General features: G+C 44.2%; 2 protein-coding genes across 3 annotated transcripts in view; one reads left to right on the plus strand and one right to left on the minus strand.

Moving 5' to 3' along the window:
• TMEM131 (transmembrane protein 131) overlaps nt 1–23,255 on the minus strand; it is a 172,928-nt gene that overhangs the window by 123,574 nt on the left and 26,099 nt on the right. The window lies entirely within an intron of this gene.
• LOC133772250 (large ribosomal subunit protein eL37-like) lies at nt 14,282–14,641 on the plus strand. The gene has a single exon (XM_062208765.1). It carries the CDS (start codon nt 14,301–14,303, stop codon nt 14,592–14,594), a length of 294 nt encoding a protein of 97 aa, XP_062064749.1. The 5' UTR covers nt 14,282–14,300; the 3' UTR covers nt 14,595–14,641.

Below are 23,255 nucleotides of genomic sequence, written 5' to 3' on the forward strand. Positions count from 1 at the left end.
AGTGCCGGGTTCTAGTCCCGCTTGCTCCTCTTGCAGTCCAGCTCTCTGCTGTGGCCCGGGAGGGCGGTGGAAGATGGCCCAAATGCTTGGGCCCCTGCACCTGCGTGGGAGACCAGGAGGAAGCGCCTGGCTCCTGGCTTCGGATCTGCGCAGTTCCAGCTGTAGCGGCCATTTGAGGAGTGAACCAGTGGAAGGAAGACCTTTCTCTCCGTCTCTCTCACTGTCTAACTCTATCATTCAAATAAATAAATAAAAATCATAAGAAAAATAACACTCCGAACTAAATAAGAAACAAAAAACTGAGGCTGGCACTGCAGTGCAGTGAGGTAAGCTGCCACTTACAACACCCTATCCCAATCATAGTACCAGTCTGCCTGCTGGCTTCTCCACTTCTGATCCACCTGCCTGCTACGGAGACTAGGAAGGCAGCTGATGATGGCTTAACAACCATGTAGGAGATCCAGTTGGAGTACCTGGCTGCTGAGTTAGGCCTACCCAGCCCTGTCTGCTGTGGGCATTTGGGGAGTGAATCAGCAGAAGGAAGCTCTCTTTCTCTCCTTTTTAAACAGATTTTAAAAATGCAGAAAAGATCTGAACAAACTTATTTAAGTGAAGACTATGAATGGCATAGGAAATAAGGCACATGTAAATAAGTACAAAGATAGTCACTAGAGAAATGAAAATTGAAAACACAGTAAGACACCACACCATCACCTATCCACTATAAGGATTAAACGTTAAAATGATTACCAAAGCAAACACCAGTACGGATGTGGAAAAACTACAAGTCAAATACACTGCTGATGGGAATGTAAAATGGTGCCATCATATTGGAAAATGAATTAGTGGTTTCTGAAAAAGTTAAATATAAACCTACCAAACAACTGCCCAAGGACAATACAAATATGTGTGTATAAAAACTCACACATGAATGTTTAGGTAAAATTTACTTGGAAATGACCCTCACATCCACTAATGGGTGAATGGCTAAATTATAGTTTATTCATGATACAATACTATGCAGTAGCAAAAAGGAATAAACTATCAAAACATGCAACTTTACAGACAGCTCTTAATTATACTGAAAGAAGAAAAGCAGATAACAAAGAGTGCATGATGGCCGGCGCTGCGGCTCAATAGGCTAATCCTCTGCCTGTGGTGCCGGTACACTAGGTTCGGTACACCAGGTTCTAGTCCCGGTTAGGGCGCCAGATTCTGTCCCGGTTGCTCTTCCAGTCCAGCTCTCTGCTATGGCCCGGGAGTGGAGTGGAGGATGGCCCAAGTGCTTGGGCCCTGCACCCGCATGGGAGACCACGAGAGGCACCTGCCTCCTGGCTTTGGATCAGCGCGGAGCGCCGGCCACAGTGCACCGGCCGCAGCTGCCATTGGAGGGTGAACCAACGGTACAAGGAAGACCTTTCTGTCTCTCTCTCACTGTCCATTCTGCCTGTCAAAACAACAACAACAACAACAAAAAACAAAGAGTGCATGCGATATGATTTTGCTTACATAAAAGTTCAGAATATGCACACTAATCTATAATGACAAGGCAGGACAGCTGCTGTGCAGGGGATGGGGCAGAAAATTACAAAGGGTTACAAGGAATCTTCAGAAGAGAACATAGATCCCTTATCTGCATTGTGGTAACAGCTCCCAAGTGCTCACATAGGCCACAACTCCAAGTGTACACTGGAAATGTGTGCAGTTGGGGCCAGCGTTGTGGTGTAGAGGGTTGGGCCACTGCCTGTAGCGCCCACATTCAATATGGGCACCAGTTCAAGTCCTGATTGTTCCACTTTCTATCTGGTTCCCTGCTGGAGTTCCTGGTGGTGATAGGGCAACGGAGGATGGCCCAAGTGCTTGGGTCCCTACACCCAAGAGGGAAGCCCAGAAGCTCCTGTCTCCTGGCTTTGCCTTGGCCTTGGCCCAGGCCCAGCCCCAGCCATTGTAGCCATTTGGAGAGTGAACCAACACACGAAAAGATTTTCATTCTCTCATTCTCTACCCCACCCCTCCTAACTCTGCCTTTCAAATAAATATTTTTTTTAAAGTGTGTAGCTGGTTGAACATTATACCTTGACAAACCTGTTTCTAAAAAGCCAAGGGTGGGGCCGGCGCCGTGGCTCACTTGGTTAATCCTCCGCCTGCGGCGCCAGCATCCCATATGGGCACCAGGTTCTAATCCCGCTTGCTCCTCTTCCAGTCCAGCTCTCTGCTGTGGCCTGGGAGGGCACTGGAGGAAGGCCCAAGTGCTTGGGCCCCTACACCCACATGGGAGACCAGGAGGAAGCACCTGGCTCCTGGCTTTGGATCAGCTCAGCATTGGCTGTGGCGGCCATTTGGAGAGTGAACCAACAGAAGGAAGACCTTTCTCTCTGTATCTCTCTCTCTCTCATTGTCTATGACTCTACCTGTCAAATAAATAAATAAATAAATGTCAAGGGCAGGCTAACATGTGGCACAGCGGGTTAGAGCCCCAGTCTGCAGCGTTGGCATCCTGTACAGGCACCGCCGGTTCAAGTCCCGGATGTTCCACTTCCAATCCAGCTGCTATGGCCTGGGAAAGCAGTAGTAGATGGTCCAAGTCCTTGAGCCCTTGCACCCACGTGGGAGACCCGGAGGAAGCTCCTGGCTCCTGATCAGCTCAGCTCCGGCCGTTGTGGTCATTTGGGGAGTGAACCAGTGGATGGAAGATGCCTCCCCTCCCCTGGCCCCGGCTCTACCTCTCTAACTCTGTCTTTCAAATAAATAAAATAAATCTTTTTTAAAACAAAAAAGTCAAGGGCTTGTTTCTTTGGTTATGTAAACATACCATAGCACTACCTCACATTCAATACATGAAGCCTTTTCTCCAAGACTACCATTTTCCATGCCTTGTTCCCTGCACCGGCACACCATCAGAGGATCCCTCAGAAATACAGGACTGTCATGTGATGATGAGGCTTTTGACCTCATTAAGCTAAACAGTATCTTTCTTACACAATGTCCACAATTTCAACACAAGTAGGACAAAAAAAAAAACCCACAAAATATACATACCCACCAAGCCACTATTTAACCACTGCATCGTATCAGTGAATGGGAAAAAGTTTTCCCCAAAGAAAATGCGGCAGAGCTTTAGCCTGCGTTCTCACCTGGATGACAGCTATATAAATAGGCACACATGAAAACACTGAAAAGGCCATGTACTTCAGATATGTGCACTTCCTTTAGACAAAGCTTGAGGTAGCATTCCTATAGCTTATAAACATCCTACCTTTCCTCCCCCAGACTCTTCCCAGCCTGTCTCTGTGGACTCTAGAGCCCCAGCCCTCTCTCTAAAACACCATGATCTCCGCAGCCCTAAACCTCCTTCTCCTTCGGATCCTGCTCCACTCCCTGGTAAAGGGTACACAGATTGAGGAAGCACTTACTCTCAGGGAATTAGGAGAAAGATGATTTTGATGTTCTCTTTTTTAAAGTTAAGGGCACCTCAGGGGTCGAAGAGAAGCTGAATGATTTGAGAGGTAGAACTAGAACATGAGTCTGTTAATCCCTAGAATCTAGCATTTACCATAGCTACATCCTGATAAATCAGCCCAGGATTCCAGTCTGTTCCTTAACATTAGGGAATTAAAATTGGATGCTCAGCTACCAATTTGAAACCAAAGATGGGAAAAAAAAAAAAAAACTGCCAATAAAGATTCAAAGAAGGAAACTTAGTTTTGAGGCACAAAATATCCTCAGAATAGCAGACTTGCACTAGAGGGAGTACAATGAACATAGAAATAGCCAACAAACCAGGATGAGTTCATTCTACACACACACTGTAGTTTACCAGCGTTGCGTAAAGATAAAAATGACACACCTTAAAGAACAGAAGCTGAGAACAGAATAAACCAATCACTCAACTCACAATAGAGAATCACATTATGTACTATCAGACATATTTTAAAAGACAAAAGTCCCTTTAAGGGAAACCAATGATCTAAAGTGGTTAGAAGGGAGCCAGCATCATGGCATCCCACCAGCATCCCACATCTGAGTGTTAGTTTGAGTCCTAGCTGCTGTGCTTCTGATCTTCCCTGCTAATGTGCCTGGGAAGGCAGCAGAAGATGGCCCAAGTGTTTGACCCCTGCCCTCCATGAGGGAGACCAGGATGGAATTTTTGGCTCCTGGCTCTGGTATGACCCAGACCTGGCTGTTGTGGCCATTTGATGTGTGAGGCAGCAAATGGAAGATCGATTTACCTCTCCCTGCCCCCTGTTGCTCTGTCGTTCAAATAAATGATCTTAACAACAACAATAAAGTGGTTAGAAGGGGTATATGTTGGCACTGTGGTTAAGATGAGGCTTCGGATCCTCACACCCCATACTGAAGTCCTGAGTTTGAGTCCTAGCTCCATTTTTGACTGCAGCTTTCTGCTAATGCTGTCCCTGGGAGGCAGAGTGCAGGAGCCCTGCACTGGGTTCTGGACTCCTGCTTTTGGCTTGGCACAGCCCAAGCTGCTGCAGACATCTGGGAGTGAACCAGCAGATGGGAGATTTCTCCCTACCTCTGTCTCTGAATCTCTTTCTTTCAAATAAAAGAAAAATAAAGTGGTTAGAAAAATATTGTCTTATTTTGGTTTAGTGTGTGGGTTCTAATGTCAAATTAAGAATGTATTAAAATTCTAAGTACAGATTTAAAGAACATCTCTTTGCTAGTAGTATAAACCAGATTTTAATAATTAAGCATAACTTTCATAAATGGATGGTACAATAATTTACTATCAGTCCTTAATAGCTTATTCCACATTTCTGACATGAATTTTACATTTAAAAAACTGTCCAACAGAATTAATTTTAAAATAAAATTGTTTAAATAAAAGCAAAAGTTGTTAAAAAGAGGGAAAAAAGTAAAAGATCAAATTTGGCTGGTTCCAAATCCAGTAATGCTTAAACAGAAACAAAAACAAATTTGTTGTACAAAAGTTTTTAAATTTTTTACTTAAATGAAAATACAGTAATGCTAAAAGATACACATTTTCATGTTTAAATATATTTAGTCATGTCTTAATTCGGATTATATGAATATAAAAAGTTTTATTTTTTTCTCCTCTACTAAGGAGATAGAAATTTGAACTTACTTACTAGGGATAGCATTTTCCACACTGACCACTGTCTATAAAGTGAAGGTATGGGCCAACTCAAAGAACGGGGAGAGGCACGTGATTTCATGATCTCATTGCGGGGTGTGGCAATTACAAACCTAAACTGAAAAAGAGAAACATGCTACCTGCTCATATATTAAAAAGAATGTGTTAAAGTTTTAAGACTTCTATTCCAGGCCAGCGCTGCGGCTCACTAGGCTAATCCTCCACCTTGTGGCGCCGGCACACCGGGTTCTAGTCCCAGTCGGGGCACCAGATTCTGTCCCGGTTGCCCCTCTTACAGGCTAGCTCTCGGCTGTGGCCTGGGAGTGCAGTGGAGAATGGCCCAGGTTCTTGGGCCCTGCACCCCATGGGAGACCAGGAGAAGCACCTGGCTCCTGGCTTCGGATCAGCGCGGTGTGCCGGCCGCAGCGCGCTGGCCACGGCGGCCACTGGAGGGTGAACCAATGGCAAAGGAAGAACTTTCTCTGTCTCTCTCTCTCTCTCACTGTCCACTCTGCCTGTCCAAAAAAAAAAAAAAAAAAGTTTGCTTATTTATTTTTCAAAAAAATCATTGGAGTGTTTGCTATGGCACTAAGTTATTTTGGAGGCCTAGTTTTGAAACTTTGTCATTTGTTTGTCAACATCCTTGGCAGGAGCCAGGTGCTTATTCTGGTCTCCCATGGGGTGCAGGGCCCAAGCACTTGGGCCATCCTCCACTGCACTCCCTGGCCACAGCAGAGAGCTGGCCTGGAAGAGGGGCAACAGGGACAGAATCCGGTGCCCCGACCGGGACTAGAACCCGGTGTGCCGGCGCCTCAAGGCGGAGGATTAGCCTAGTGAGCTGCGGCACCAGCCAAATAAGCAAACTTTTAACCAAAGGCTACTCCTGCACACAGGCACTGTGCTAGGATTAAGGCTCTAGACCCTGACTATCTTCAAGGAGCTTATAGACTAAGATGGAACAGAGATAAGCAAATCCAGCACTGGGGCTCCAGATGCTCTGACGCTACTTAACTTATGCACAAGGCATCTAAAAGACAGGTGTGAACCAGGTGAGCAAGGAGGTGAAGGTAGGGCATTCCTACCCTAACGCACAACAGTGCAAAGGGACTAGAGATGTGAGAAGTCACGGTTCTCTCAGAAAATAAGGAGCACTTCATAGGTCTGAAATTCAGGGAGCTCTGGAAGGCAATCAGAAAAGTGGTTGGTGAGGGAAGCAGAAGCTGAGTCACAACCATGCCCTGTCTTGGTTCCGTGCCATTTCCCATAACTTGCCCAAGGTCATCTGCTGGGAAACAGGAGAGCTGAGATGCTTGGGCTGCCTCTCAACAATCCCCATGCTTACACGGAATCTCCCAACAAGATCAGCTTCCTGAAGGTAGAAAAACTCCATGGTAAACCAGTACAATAATTAACCCCAAAACTAAGAATTAAAACGGCAGTTGTCAATTTAGAGTCAATGGACACCTGCATTAAATTACCCCGGTGCTCAGTGAAATGTAGGTGCTGGGCCTACTACACCTAGACATACTGAATCACATCATGTGGACAGAGACTGGAATTCTGCAGCTCATAGGGATATGTGCAAGCTTTGAGGGCCAGCGATTTAAATGCCTCTTAAGAGTGAATGTACTTGAAGGGCCAGATTTAGAGAGGAGAATCAAGAAATGAAAGGCTCAATTCAACTTCAGACAAATATGACCTGAGATAACAATGAAGCACGCAAGTAAGAATGCTGATGTAGGTATACTGCAGACAGTATTGACAGTATTTGAACTTGGGAAAAGAGGCCATAAACGTAGATTCTCGAAGAGGGATGAAAACAGAAATGCCAAGCTTCAAACATCACCAAGGAAGAAATGGCAGACAGCTGAATTCTGCCATTTAATACAGGTAGAACCTCCCTTAAGCAGCAGGGGAGTCATGGACATAGTGGTTTGCGAGAAGGAGGAACAAGAGGAAGGTCAACACTGTCAAAGGCCATCCTCCGAAGAGCTGAGAGAGGTGCAGAAACTTTAAGTGGTGGGATCTGGCCAACTAGAAGCAACCAGTAAATCATGAGACATGCTCCTGTGTGCAGAGACATCAGATGATAACATGGGTGACAAGGAAGGTCAAGAAACAAAAATGAAACAAAGGGTAAACTTTAGAAAGTTTAAGAAGAAATCCTCTTCCAGAAGATTCACAGAAACACACCGAGTGGAGACACAAACTAAGGTTAAGAAGAGGGAGAAGTAGGAGCCAGTGCTGTGGCTTAGTGCGTAAAGCCGCCACCTGCAGTGTTGGCATCCCAGCTGCTGCACTTCTCATCCAGCTCCCTGGATGCTGTGTCTGCCAAAGAAGTAGAAAATGGCCTGAGTGCTTGGGCCCCTGCACCCACATAGGAGACCTGGATGGAGCTCCGGGCCTTGAACCGGCCTCGCTCCAGCTGCTGCAACCATTTGGAAAGTGAACCAGCAGATGGAATGCTTTCTCTTTCTCTGTAACTCTGCCTATGAAACAAATAAATACATTTTGTAAAAGAGAGAAGTACCAGAAGGAGCTGATACTGCAGGGTCTGTCTTTAATAAGCTAAGACGCAAGGTCATGCTTGTGAGTCTTGGAGGGGGAATGAGTGTTGAGGGAGAGCGGGGGCGGGGGGCGTAGAACGAACTCTCAGGCATATACATGGTAAAGGCATGGATGAGCCACCATGGCCCTAACTCTCAAATATTACACTGGAACTGAAAAAGATGTCTTATCCCCTTTGTAATTATGTAAGTAATCTACAGGGGCAGGTGCTTGGCCTGGTGGCTAACGTGTTTCTCAAATAATTAATTTTAAAAATAAGTAAGGCATAAGTAGAACTTTAAGATAGTGTGCATGTATCTAACAAACTTTCATCAATGGTTTTAGCATCCATTGGTGATTCCAGCCTGAATCAATGATTTCAGCAGTGGTTGCAAAATGGTGATTTTCTAACCCAATGAATCCTTGTACCTTTACTAGATGGCATTATTTAAATGGCAATATCATTTTTATTTCCTTCTGCTCTTTTTCTTTAAATACATAAATTTTACTATCTTAACCATTTTTAAAGCCTGGCTCTCTTTTTTAAGATCTTTATTTATTTGAAAGGCAGAGTTAAAGTGAGGCAGAGGCAGAGGCAGGGAGAAAGAGAGGCCTTCCATTTGCCGGTTCACTCCTCAAATGGCAGCCAACAGGGGAGCTGGGCCGATCCAAAGCCAGGAGTCAGAAGCTTCTTCCAGGTCTCCCACGTGGGTGTAAGGGCCCAAGGACTTGGAGCAGCAGGGACTCGAACCGGCGTCCATATGGGATGCCTGCAGTTGCGCAGGCAGATTAACCTATTGCACCACGGCGCTGGCCCCTCTTTGCTTTCTTACACAGTAGAATGTTCCAGGATCAGGGTCAGTGGTGTGGCAAAGCGGGTTACGCCACCACCTGCAGTGTCAGTATCCCAGTCAATATCCTGGCTGCCCCACTTTCGATCCAGCTACCTGCTAATGGAAGTGCTCCCTGCACCTGGGAAAGCATGTGGGAGACCTGGAAGAAGTTTCTGGCTCATGGCTTTGGACCAGCCCAGCTCCGGAATTGCAGCCACTTAGGGAGTGAACCAGAAGAGTAAAGATCTCTGTATCTTCGTCTCTAACTCTGCCTTTCAAATAAAAAGGACAAAAAATAAAAATAAAAAAGAATTCCAGGATCATCTTGTACTTTTCTGGTCTAAACTCCACGTGGTTTAAAATTCAGGGGTGGAGAACATCTGGCCCTGAGGCTATAAGAGGCCTGTTCAACCATATGATGTGGCCCTGCCAAGGCATCAGCAGGGGATCATGAAATTCAAAAATCTACAGCAGGCTAACTTTTAACTTGATAATGTTGTATGGCCTGGGAATGATGTTATAATCACCCAAATGGCCTTTGGCATTAAACAAGGTTGTCCACGCCTGGTTTCAATGGTGAAGTTTTATTAACAATTATGAATGAAATAGCATAAAAGAAATAAAACTAACTCTTATACAAATAATTTAGCATCCCAGAGAAAATACTTTCTGAATCATTTTTAAAACCAGCATTTATCCTGACATCAAAAGCAGACACAAATATTTCATAAAAACTAAAACCAATATTCCCTCACTAACAGATCCAAAAATAATTAACTGTGTTTTAACAAATTAACACCAGAAATATATAAGGGAATAAAATAATGACCAAACAGAGCTAATACCACAAATGCAAGTTTCATTTAACATTAAAAATTCAAAATTAATGTATTTATACTTATAAAACTATACAAAAACAATGAACTATTATAATCATCTAAATATATGGGGAAAGTATCTGATTAAATTAATTCATGGTAAGAGCTATCTGTGAGCTAAGAAAACAAAGAATTTCTGTAGCCTGATTACAAGCATCTACAGGAAAACCTACAACTGGGTGCTGTGGCATAGCATGTAAAGCTGCAACCTGCAGCGCCAGTATCCCATATGGGCACTGGGTCAAGTCCCAGCTATTCCACTTTCAATCCAGCTCACCTAGAAAAGCAGTGGAAGATGGCCCAAGCACTTGGGCCCCTGCACCCATATGAGAGACCTGGATAAAGCCCTTGGCTCTCAGGTTTGGCCTGGCCCAGCTCTGGCTGTTACGATCATTTGAGGAGTGAACCAGCAGATGGAAGATTTCTCTGTCTCTCTGCCTCTCCTTCTTTGTCACTCTGCCTTTCAAATAAATAAATAAATAAATAAATAAATCCCTACAAATAACATCATACTTAATGAAACACTAAATGGTTCCCCCTGAAACAGAGAACCAGGCAAGGGTGTCCATTCTTGCCACTTTCTTTCAACATTGTTCTGGAAGTCCTATCCATTGAACTGAAGCGATACAAGAAAAGGCATACAGACTGCAAAGGAAGCTACAAAAATGTCTTTATTCATAGAGATAATAATGTGTATAGAAAATCCTAATGAAGGACCGCTCTATGGCACAGTGAGTTAAGCTGCCACCTGCAATGCTTGTATCCCATATAGGTACCAGTTCAAGTCCTGGCAGCTCTACTTCCGATCGAGCTCTCTGCTAATGCGCCTGAGAGAGCAGTAGGAGATGGTCCAAGTGCTATGTGTTAGACCTGGAGGAAGCTCCTGGCTTCAGCCTGGCCCAGCTCAGACCACTGCAGCCATCTGGGGAATGAACAAGCGAACAGAAGATCTCTCTCTCTCATTCTAACTCTGCCTTTCAAATAAATAAATAATAAATCTTAAAAGAAACAAAAATCCTAATGAATCTATCAAAAAAAAAAAAAAAAAGGTGCTATGAGAGTCAGTACATAAATAACATAAATAGAAGCAATAGAATACAAAGCCAGGGGCCAGCACTGCAGTGTAGTGGGTAAAGCCGCCGCCTACAGTGCCGGCATCCTATAGGGCACAAGGTTTGAGTCCCAGATGCTCCACTTCTGACATAACCAAGACAGCCAAAGTGATTTTTTTTTTTTTTTAAAGCTGAAGATCTTACACTGTGCCTCCTTTGAAGACTAAAAAGCTGCAGTTATCAAGACAGGATGGTACTCACAAAAAGATATATAATCAACGGAACAGAATTGAGACTTGAGGAAAAACAGACTTGAACATATATGGTTAGTTAGCTGATTTTTCAAATAAAGGTGCCAAAGCAATTCGACAAGGGAAATCTTTTTACAAAATTGTTCTGGAACAGCTGAATATCCATATGCAAATATTGAATATTGACTTCTACCTCCTACCATTCCCCAAAATTAGCTCAGAATAAGCTTTAGCTTCAATACAACTTCTGAAACTATAGCAGCCTAGAGAAACACACAAGAGTAAATCTTTCTGGGATTAAAAAAGCACGTAACGATTAATGAAAAAGTTTAAAAACTGGGCTTCATTAATGTTTTAAAAATTTAGTCTTGGGGCCATTGCTGTGGCACAGAGGGTTAAAGACCCAGCCTGCAGAGCCAGCATCCCAAATGGGTGCCGGATCAGGTACTGGCTGCTCCTCTTCTGATCCAGATCTCTGCTATGGCCTGGGAAAGCAGTAGAAGATGGCCCAATTACTTGGGCCCCTGCACCCACCTGGGAGACCCAGAGGAGCTCTTAGCTCCTGGTTCCTGGCTTTGGACCAGCTCAGCTCTGGCTGTTGCGGTCATTTAGGGAGTGAACCAACACAATGGAAGATCTTGCTCTCTTTTTCTTTGGCTCTACCTCTCTCTGTAATTCTTTCAAATAAATAAAATAAATCTTTAAAAAAATTTAGTCTCAAAAAATTGTATAAAAAATAAAAAGGAACACCATACACTGGGGAAAAATATTAGCAATATACACAATTAAAAAGATACATATCCAATATATAAAAATTCTCAAAAGTTAGTAAGATAAACACAATAAAAATTGTGTAAAATAGTTGGCTAGAAACAAAAAGTTATATATACATATGCAATAAATACATGAAAAGATGTCCAATATCATTAGCAAATTACAAATGCAAATTAAAACCATGATGAAATATACTACACATCCAGCTAAAATGACATCAAGTGTAGGCAAAGCAGTACTATAAAAGCAACAGGAATATCATACTCTGGTGACAGCTTTTTTTTTTATTTGACAGGCAGAGTTAGACAGTGAGAGAGAAAGGTCTTCCTTCCGTTGGTTCACCCCTGAAATGGCCGCCACGGCTGGTGCACTGCGCCGATCCGAAGCCAGGAGCCAGGTGCTTCCTCCTGGTCTCCCATGCGGGTGCAGGCGCCCAAGCACTTGGGTCATCCTCCACTGCCCTCCCGGGCCACAGCAGAGAGCTGGACTGGAAGAGGAGCAACCGGGACTAAAACCCGGCGTCCATATGAGATGCTGGCTGCGCAGGCGGAGGATTAACCAAGTGAGCCACGGCGCTGGCCTGGCCCCAGCTTTTCAATTTTTTCTAATTAAACGTAATCTTACCATACAAACCATCAATCTACTCCTGGGTATTTACTTACAAGAAATGAAAATATTTGTTCACAAAAAATAGTTTTTACTTAAATATTCATAAAATCTTAAATTATAATAGTCCCAAACTCAAAATAACCAAAAATTCACCACCAAGTGAATAAACAAATTATATACTGGATCACTACGTAGAAAAAAATGAGGAAACAATACAAACTAACATGCAACATGAATTAATGTCAAAAGTATTATGCAAAGGGAAACAAGTCCAACACAATACTGCATACAGTATGACTTCATTTATTTGAAATTGAAAGGGCAGGCATTTGGTCTAGAAGCTGCAGTTTAGGTAGGACATGTGCTCCATATCAGTATGCACAGGTTTAATCTCTGGCTCTGGCTCCTGATTCTGGCTTTCTGCTAATGTAGACCTGTGGAGGCAGCAGCGACGGCTCAAGTATTTGGATTCCTGCTACCTCTGAGAGAGACCTGGACTGAGTTCCCAGATCCCAGCTTTAGCGTGACCCCCTCTTGGTCACTGGACATATTTGGGGAGTAAACCAGTGGATGAGAATGTGCTCTCTTTTTCTCCACGTCTCAAATAGTAGAGAAGACAAGACAGTTATTGATTCTAGAAAAGGCAGCAACTACAGTAATGAAAAGCAAATCAGTAGTAGCCCGGGAATAGGTGATGCAGGGAAGGCATGGGTAGCCAAGAGGCACAAGTGACATTTTAGAAGTAATACTGTACTATTCTAAGGGTAATGTTTTCACAGCTGTATGTCTGTGAAGCTAAATCAAATGTATAATTAAAACTGGTGAATTTTATTGTGTGCAAGACATCTCAGCAAAGCTAATTTAAACATGAGGGAATATCCTACCAGTTGATGGTAGCAATCCCTACACACCCATTACCATACACAGCTGGGGCCACAGGTCTCTTTCTCACTCAGGAGAGCACCTCTGTCCATCACCCAGAAGTTCCCAAATGCTGCTATTAAGTTCAGGAAATTAGGAGAATTGCTACGGTGTTTTACTTCTATACTGGATTTGTCAAGGCTGATCTCTGACCTCTACTTCCTTACAATTTTGCTCAAGTCATTTCCTATTGCTGAAATTGGTATGCGTGTCACACCGTACCCCTTTGGAGTAAATTTAGTCCTAAGGCAAACCACAGGGGAATACAGAATATAGTTAGAACAGAAGTCAGTTTTTTCCACAGTTTCCTTAAAATAGGTAAATGTGAGGAAAACAAAAATGCAAGAAAGGATTTTTAACACGTCAAGCTTATTAAATGCATATTTGAGATACATGTTCTCCACTAAGTTAACGCCACTGCAATCAGATTATTTTTCCTTAAACCACACCTTCAGACAGAAAACACAACAGAATAAAAATATACGGAGTAAAATGTGTGACAGGATCCACTGAATGGCTTTTACATACTGAGAACTGTGCTAGGCAACCTGCACACACTAATTTTTTAAGTTTTATTTATTTGTTTGAAAGGCAGAGAGTTACATAGAGGCAGAAGCAGAGGCAGAAAGAGAGAGAGGAGCCTTCTATCCACTGGTTCACTTGCCAAATGGCTGCAATGACTGGAGCTGGGCTGATCCAAAGCCAGGAGCCAGGAGCTTCTTCCAGGGGTACAGAAGGCCATCATCTACTGCTTTCCCAGGCCACAGCAGAGAGCTGGGTCAGAAGTGGAGCAGCCGGGACTCGATCCTGTGCCCACATGGGAAGCCGGCGCTGCAGGCGGCGGTTTTACCTGCTATACCACAGCGCCAGTCCCAACTATTCTTATTTAATCACAGCAAACCATGTGAGGGAAGACAGTGATCTAACTACCAAATTTAGGTTGAGTATCCCTTAGGTGAAATACTTGGGACCAGAAGTGTTTCAACTTCAGATTTTTGGGGGTGTTTTAGAGTAATTGCATATGTATTATGATATATCTGGGGATGAGACCCAGGGTTAAACATGAAATTTATTTGTGTTTCACCTTATATACATAGCTTGAAGGTAATTTTATAGATTATTTTTAGAGCACATGCATTTTGACTATCACACGAAGTCAGGTGTGGAATTTTCCACTTGTGCTATCACAGTAGTGTTCAAAAAGTTTCAGATTTTGTAGAATTGTGACAATTAGATTTTTGGATTAGGGATGTTTAACCTGTGGTAAAATTACTGATTAAAATTAACTACTGCTTTTTGGTCTCGGCTGCAGAAGCGAGATGACGAAGGGGACGTCATCGTTTGGAAAGCGTTGCAACAAGACGCACACGCTGTGCCGCCGCTGTGGCTCTAAGGCCTACCACCTTCAGAAGTCGACGTGTGGCAAATGCGGCTACCCTGCCAAGCGCAAGAGAAAGTATAACTGGAGTGCCAAGGCTAAAAGACAAAATACCACTGGGACTGGTCGGATGAGGCACCTAAAAATTGTATACCGCAGATTCAGGCATGGATTCCATGAAGGAACAACACCTAAACCCAAGAGGGCAGCCGTTGCAGCATCCAGTTCATCTTGAGAATTTCAACAATTAGTCAAGCAATAAATACTCTGGTTACAAAATAAAAAAAATTAAAAAAAATTAACTACTATAATCAAGTTTTAGAAAACACCAACTTTTGGTCTTTAAAGCCCAGTGACCTCCTCCACAAAACACGTATATGTTTCCTGTAAGAACAAGCATTAAAAAATTAATTAATTAGAAAAAAAAACAGGCATTATTGTATTGAGTATCTGGATACAGCAGCCACCACTAACTTCATAAGGAAAATTAAAGAAAAACTTTAAATGTGAAAATAGCAAATTGAATTTCTTTGTAATCACTAACTTGTCACAGGTTTCTATTTGTCTTTGTCATAAAACGTTCTGTCATAACTAATACGTTACGATTATTAGAGCTGATAGAAGCCATACACTAAACTGGCTCTGTATCAGTCCATTCTCATTAGAAGTAACTCCATGAGACCAGCATTTTTTTTTTTTTTAAGATTTATTTATTTATTTGAAAGGTAGAGTTACAGAGAGGCAGAGGCAAAGAGAGAGAAAGTCTTTCATCCATCACTGGTTCACTCCCCAAATAGCTGCAACAGCTGAAGCCAGGCCCATCTAAAGCCAGGAACAACTTCTCAGTCTCCCACGTGGGTGCACGGGCCCAAAGACTTGGGCCATCTTCCTCTGCTTTCCCAGGCCATAGCAGAGACCTGGATCAGAAGTGGATCAGCAAAGACTTGAACTGGCACTGATATGGGATGCCAGCATTGTATGCAGTAGTTTTATCCGCTATGCCACAGCACAAGCCAGAAAGAATTTTTTTGTAGTTGCAAAAATTTCTCCCACTTTTCAAATCTAACTCTTTGAATGTCGTGATCTTTTTTTCGTTTTGTTTTTTTCTTTTTTTCTTTTTTTGACAGGCAGAGTGGACAGTGAGAGAGAGACAGAGAGAAAGGTCTTCCTTTTGCCGTTGGTTCACCCTCCAATGGCCGCCGCGGTTGGCGCGCTGCGGCCAGCGCAGTGTGCTGATTCGACGGCAGGAGCCAGGGGCTTATCCTGGTCTCCCATGGGGTGCAGGACCCAAGCACTTGGGCCATCCTCCACTGCCTTCCCGGGCCATAGCAGAGAGCTGGCCTGGAAGAGGGGCAACCGGGACAGAATCCGGCGCCCCGACCGGGACTAGAACCCGGTGTGCCGGCGCCGCAAGGCGGAGGATTAGCCTAGTGAGCCACGGCGCTGGCCCGAATGTCGTGATCTTAAAAGTACTTTGGGGGTCCGGCACTGTGGCATAGGGGGTAAAGTCACCGCCCGCAGTGCCAGCATCTCCTATGAGCGCTGGTTCAAGTTCCAGCTGCTCAACTTCCGATCCAGCTCTCTGCTATGGCCTAGGAAAGCAGTAGAAGATGGCCCCAGTCCTTGGGCCCCTGCACTCACATGGGAGACCGGGAAGAAGCTCCTGTATCCTGGCTTCTGATCAGCTCAACTCCAGCCATTGCAGCCATTTGGAGAAGGAACCAGCAGATCAAAGACCTTTCTCACTCACTCTGCCTCTTTGTAACTCTGCCTTTCAAATAAATAAATCTTTAAAAAAAAAAAAAAGTACTTTGGGAAACCAGAGAGAATCGTACAAATAAAATTGAGGACAGGAATCACTTCATCTCTGCTTCAGTGACCAACCCGGTGTCTGACACACTGGCCCTCAATGTTTGCTGAGCTGAATACATGGAATACCTTCAGACCAAGGACCTGGTCTGGTCCTGCTGAAAATACCTGCAATCTGGCTCACCTGGTATTACACAAGAATGAAACATGATATGAATATGCAACCCCACGAGTTAGCACTCATCTAGCACTCATCTAGCACTCACCATTCCCCAAGTCCTCAGGATGATCTCATTCAGCACTCTCACCAGCCCCAGGAGGCAGGTATTCCTAACCACTCCCATTAACACAGATCAAGAAGTTGATCTTTGCTCAAAGTCACAGTCAAGCCCAAATCCCGAGTCAGTTCAATGTTTAGTCTCTCTACACTGAGACAGACAGGCAGGCTTCTAACCTGAGATGTGATGATTGACCATTTTACAAGGAAGACATGTGCCTGCTCTAACCAAAGTTTTCCCTCCAGTGTTCATAGGTCTGAATTCAGACACACTTGCCCAAAACTTGAAACAAAAAAGACACAATTCTTAAATGGGTGACAAGGGTGGTAAATGAGATGGAACTCATGCATCAGTGTGTTGACTCAATGCAAAACTGAGCTACACAAATCCAGACCTATTACCCACACTGTCATTTTCTCCATTATATAAATTGATCAATACATAAGTTTGTGATACAGTCAACCTAACTCCCTCCTATGACACAAACACACCTTGTAAAGTATCTAACTTACACTATAATTATTTGTCTATACCAGTCTCTCTAACAAGAAATTCTTGGAAACTAACGACTACATCTTACTCATAAACATATTCCCAGAGCCTAACAGTATGTTCGAAAAACACTGGCTGCCTGAAAGACACACGCTGATACAGAACAGGAAGCATAACATAAAACAACACAATGTGTAAATTTATTCATACAGGACCACCAAATGGAATGCTTGAGAGGGTTCCATTTATTTAAATTCCCTAGGTACAGACCAACTGGCAGAAAGGAGACAAGAATCAAAAATAAAAGCATAAAGATCATTATGGAAATATGGAATGTTAACAAGTAATCAGCAAACTACTTCCAATGAGAAACTATCATCAATCTGAACCTTGCAATGGGGAAATTTTTCAAGAGGGTTGATAAGGCAGGAGAGAAGGTGAAGGAAGACAGATTAAGCATAGTGAAACACTTTAACCTCCTCAACACTCCATAACACACTTTTATTGCCATTCAGCACAACAGAACTAGCCAGTACCAGATCCTCAAAGCTCTTCTTTTATCATACTGTGCTGGCTCCTCCCCACCCCCTACCCCCACCATGTGAAGATCCTGTTAGAATGTCTTACACCACTTTTTAGGTGGTGGTGGTGGTTTAGGGAGGGTTTTTTTTCCCCTCAAGTTGAAGAGAGAAAAGAGAAAAACAAAACTCCCTTAGATACAAATATATCATAACAAAAGCTTCTTACTGCCTAAGACCCTAAAATGGGTTACTTATTCAAAGCAAGGTGAGTTCAAATGTGTGATTCCTTGTGGATCCCAAGAGCTTTACTCAGAGTAAAAGTTTGCTTATAAGGAATAAACAGTTCTGAAAAGACGCAAATAAACTGAACCACACCGCATGTATTTGGCTCAGGCTTTGAAGCTGAGACGAGGTGCAGTCAGTGCCCTGGTCCAGTCGGTCCGACAGTTCTACCCCCCAGCACCCTGTCTAGCCTGACAACCCTTCTGACTCCAGTGGACACATGCAACACTCTTCACCTCACTATACAGACAACTTTTTTTTTTTTTTTTGGATAGGCAGAGAGAGAGAGAGAGAGAGAGAGAGAAAGGTCTTCCTTCCATTGGTTCACCCCTGAAATGGCTGCTACAGCTGGTGGGCTGGGCCAATCTGAAGCCAGGAGCCAGGTGCTTCCTCCTGGTCTCCCATGCGAGTGCAGGGCCCAAGCACTTGGGCCATCCTCCACTGCCTTCCCGGGCCACAGCAGAGAGCTGGACTGGAAGAGGAGCAACCGGGACAGAACCGGTGCCCCAACTGGTACTAGAACCTGGAGTGCCGGTGCCGCAGGCAGAGGATTAGCCTAGAGAGCCATGGCGCCGGCCTATACTGACAACTTTTACGGGGCCCAGCCTAGCACCCACCGAATACAAATAAATTAATTTGCCAGTGTTCAGACTAATCTAGTGACCTGACAAGAACTGTGGCATAGGTTCCTCTTGGGACGGCTGCATCCCTTGTCAGAGTACCTGCGTTCCAGTACCTGTTTCGCTCCCAATTCTAGCTTCTTGCTGGGGGGACCTGGGAGGCAGCAGCTGATGGCTTAAGTACTTGGATCCCTGCCACTCACATGGGAGACCCAGAGTGAGTTTTAGGTTCCTGACTTCAGCCTGGCCAGGTCTCAGCTAGTGTAGGCATTTGGGGAGTGAGCCAACAGCTAGAAGATCTCTTTCTCTTTCTCTGCCTCTCAAATGAGTAAAAACAAAATTTTAAAAACTTAGGTGTGACTATAAGGTAAGGGCTCACAAGGGCCATGTTTTACAAAGAAACAATGTAGCATTTTACTGTTTAAGTATTAACCTTTCAAGATATCAACATGACCTTCTGAGGTAAACAAAGGAATGGTCAAACCAGCCAGCCGGTCACTGTGTAATTCACCTTCAACTGAGTCAAGATTTACTGAGCACTTGCTGTGTACCACGCACAACGCAGATAACAGACAGCACGCCTCTCTCCCCGCAGTGAGGCCTCCAAGGATGAGTTGCACCCTCAGAGAGGAGATGTTCAGATAAAAACATCAATCTTCAGAAAGTGTGCCACGCAGCATAGGCACGTGCACACAGGGAAGCCTACACAGGACCCGGATGGCTCTCAACACCTCCCAGCTATCTTCAGGTGACGAGGACAAGACCCGACCACAGCAAGCTGCCTGGCCACTATTCCATTATCAAGGGATTATACCTCTTCCCCAACTTGCACTTCAGTTTTCTAAGGCTCACTCTTCCCATCAGAATAAGAAGGTTATGACATTTATGTTAATTAGCTGAAAAATTCATTCACAAGCAGTTTGTTGATGCATTATGATATTGGGCATGATTAAGTCTTTTTTTTTTTTTTTAAGCTTCAACTGTATAAAGGAAAAGCCACCTTGTGTACAGTGAGTATCTTAAAGCCAGCCTCCTAAACATGGGGGTGGTGTGGTATGTGTATTTAGGTAGATAACTGTTGCTTTATCATCAGTTCTTTCCAGGCTCATGGCCAAGCTCCCCGTGTTGGCCCTTCTGCCTCACCACCTCTTTCTGCAGACTTCCCTCTGCTTAGTCTGTTACCTCTTTTTCCTCCTCTCACTCTTTCTACAGATGCCCAAACACCTATCTTACATTTTCAGAATTACTTCCCAGAGCAGGCATCTGACCTGGCAGTTGAGAAACCCATGTCCCATAATGGAGTATATGGGTTCAAATCCTGACATCAACTCCCTTCTCCAGCATCCTGCTAATGGCAGCCGATGATGGTTCATCAACTACATGGGAGACTCGGACTGGGCTCCTGGCTTCAGGCTTCAGGCTGGCTCAGACCCAGCTTTTGCCAGTATTTGGGGAGTGAACCAGCAAATGGAGTTCTTTCTCCCTCTCAAATAAATGAAATTATAAAGAAATTTCCCAGGGCTGGCATTGTGGCATAGCAGGTAAAGCTGCTGCCTGCAATACTAACATCCCATATGGAAACAGATTTGAGCCCCAGGTGCTCTGTTTCCGATTCAGCTCCCTGCTAATGCACCTGGGAAAAGCAGAAGAAAAGATGTCCCAAGTGCTTGGTCTCTGGCTACCCATGTGGGACATGTGGATGAAGCTACTGGCTCAGCCTGGCTCAGGCCTGGCCACTGTAGCCACTTGGGGAGTGAACCAGAGGATAGAAGACCTCTCTCTCTCTCTCTTTCAAATAAATAAGTAAATCTTTAAAAAAAAAAAAATTCCTTTTCATTTCTTAACTGATGAGTTTCAGGCCTTCTCTGATATTTTTGAATGTGTCTGAATGTCTTTTCCCAGGTCTTTTTTTTTTTTTTTTTTTTTTATTTGAAAGACAGGAGTTATAGAGAGGGGTAAAGAGAGAGAAAGAGGTCTTCCATCCACTGGTTCACTCCCCAGATGGCCGCAATGGCCAGAGCTGCGCCAATCCGAAGCCAGGAGCTAGGAGCTTCTTCCAGGTCTCCCACACGGGTACAGGGGCCCAAGGACCTGGGCTATCTTCTACTGCTATCTCAGGCCAGAGCAGAGAGCTGGATCAGAAGAGGAGTAGCCGGGACTTGAACTGGTGCCCATATGGGATGCTGGCGCTTCAGGCCAGGTCTTTAACCCACTGCACCACAGCCCCGGATCCTCTTCCCAGGTCTTATAACACTCACACTGCAGTGAGTCAGAAAGACATCTATCTATACATCCAGCTGGTGAAGGTTATTCCATGCATCACTGTATACAGCTTGTTCAAATAAAACAAGCTGATGCTGTAAGAATCTGTAATAACAAAACCATGAATTTGAAAGCCAAACACATTCTGCCATGGTAGCTGGCATCCACCACATGCTCTCACTTCCAAAGCAGTCTTTCATACAACACTGCATTACTTGGTGCTAACATAAATGACGCGAGACTGTTTACTTCTTTGATTTTTACTCAGTGCCTTTCACAACAACCTGTGCAGGAGTCAGGTCAGACTACCTCTGTGAATCCAGATCCTGGCTGCATTCCATATATTGTCCTTGCTGACGGAGAATTACTGTAAGTGCCACGGTGGCCAGTATGGAAATGCTTCCAGGAATGTGCTACTGGAAGCTTTAAGTACACAGCATGAAGCTCACGTTCCAGGGGTAGCCACTTCAGGAAGCGTTTCTATTGGAACCAGCACAGACATACATTGGAAAAGGATAGAAAATTTGCATACATTATGAAAATAAAACACAACAGCTTAAAGAAATGGCCACCTCCTTGGGATACGTTCTTATGCTCCCCTTACTCACTCACAAGCAACTGCTCAGTAGAAAGCATGAGAGTGCTGAGCGCTGATCCAAGAGCCAAAACTCCATGCACAGTTTCTCTCACGGGGTGGAAGGAGGGGAGAATGTAAACAGAGACATAGGCCAAAGGAAATGCCTTTTTTTTTTTTTTTTTTGACAGGCAGAGTGGACAGTGAGAGAGAGAGACAGAGACAAAGGTCTTCCTTTGCTGTTGGTTCACCCTCCAATGGCCGCCGCGGTTGGCGCGCTGCGGCCGGCGCACCACGCTGATCCGATGGCAGGAGCCAGGTGCTTCCTCCTGGTCTCCCATGGGGTGCAGGGCCCAAGCACTTGGGCCATCCTCCACTGCACTCCCTGGCCACAGCAGAGAGCTGGCCTGGAAGACGGGCAACCAGGACAGAATCCGGCGCCCTGACCGGGACTAGAACCTGGTGTGCCGGCGCCGCAAGGCGGAGGATTAGCCTAGTGAGCTGCAGCGCTGGCCAGGAAATGCCTTTTTAAAAGGCAGGGCATCCTCTGTAAACACATCAGAAAACTAACATTTGAATACTTATGCGGAGTGCCTAAGAGCTCTATTAAGCTCATGTACTCCCACTGTATAGCTGAGGAAAGTCAACAATCAAATAATGTGCCCCAAAGACACAGTTAGTAAATGATAAATATATGAAGAAAAGTCACTCATCTGCAAAGCCTTGACCTTATCTGTTCACCAGGCTCTGGCCCCCGGCAGTAATCAGCCAGTTGGAAGAACAGGTGCTCAGCCAACTGGGTTCCAGGCCATAGGACTGCGGCCAAAAAGAGGGTGACAACCTGGGCCTAATTCCTGCAGCAAGGACAAAGTGCTGAGTGATGTGGCCAACATCTGATGGTTTGCCACGCAGGGCATATCTAACTCATTTTCACCTAGGGGAGTGCCAGTAGCAGCAAAGCAAAAAAAAAAAATAAAAAAAAGCAGCAGCAGAAGGTGTCAAAAACACCTTCTGGCTTGACTGTGGGCTCTGAAACTGGCCCTACTGGTCCACTGACACTCAACAGTCTGGGGACAAATAAAAGCCTGGTTTGCTTTTAAAGTAGCTAATTGCAGAGTGACAGTACAAAGAATGATTAAAATTCTTATTCAGCTTGCACACTGACTTCTGGCTTAAATTAACAACTATACTGGAATCCCATCAATAATTATTTAAACGTATGAAGAAGAGTCAAAACAACACCAAGATAGGTATGGAAGCAAGAATGATTACCTAATTGCTCAGAGCTGCTGTGCGTAAATTATTCTGTCAACATAAAGTACACATAACCCTCCACAAATGATCCTGGGTAAAGGTCAGAGAAAACCCTGGGCCCACAACTGTGACATTTGTCAGAGGGCACTGACAGCGCTGACATGTGGAGGATGACACTGCTAAAGGCCTGATAGGAAAAGAGCACACAAGGAGTGACCAGCTGTTCCGTGTGATAAACAGTGACAAAGAGCATAACAGGTTAGCTGTGATAAGTGGAGAGAGGAGGGAAAAGATACCATTATATGATTTTAAAAGGAAAAAAAAAAACGGAAACATAAGGTAGTTGTTCTTGCCTAAGAGTATATATGTGGCAATCAATCAACTTCACAAGTTTTAAGTGTCTGTAAGTTTGCCAAATGCAACCGGCTGAGAAATCTTCAAATCAAAATTCTGTGAGGTAATCCTTAAAAAATAATTTCTGATTCTCATCTGAAATTAAAATAAACTACCTCAAAATGAAATGTATGGGAGACAAGCCAAGCTATACATATTAATACATTAGGAAAGTGTAGGCTTGCAGTCTCATGGTTTCTAACAACACATTTTAATGTGTGTAGATTAAAGAGAAAATCCTACATAAACCATTCTTCTTCATCATAAAAACAAAGAAAAATGTCAGAGGCAGAGAACAATGATGTTGAATTCTTCAAATAATGTTCACCAGCCCTCTCCAAGGTGCCTACATCCTAACCTCAGGCTCCTGTGAATGTGTCAGGTGGCAAAAGGGAATTAAGGTAGAAATTG

Source organism: Lepus europaeus, chromosome 13 (genome assembly GCF_033115175.1).
Source record: "Lepus europaeus isolate LE1 chromosome 13, mLepTim1.pri, whole genome shotgun sequence".
Lineage (NCBI taxonomy): Eukaryota > Metazoa > Chordata > Mammalia > Lagomorpha > Leporidae > Lepus > Lepus europaeus.

Excerpts from the sequence above, each read along its gene's own strand:
- LOC133772250 (XM_062208765.1), top strand. The coding sequence starts at position 14,301 with ATGACGAAGGGGACGTCATCGTTTGGAAAGCGTTGCAACAAGACGCAC.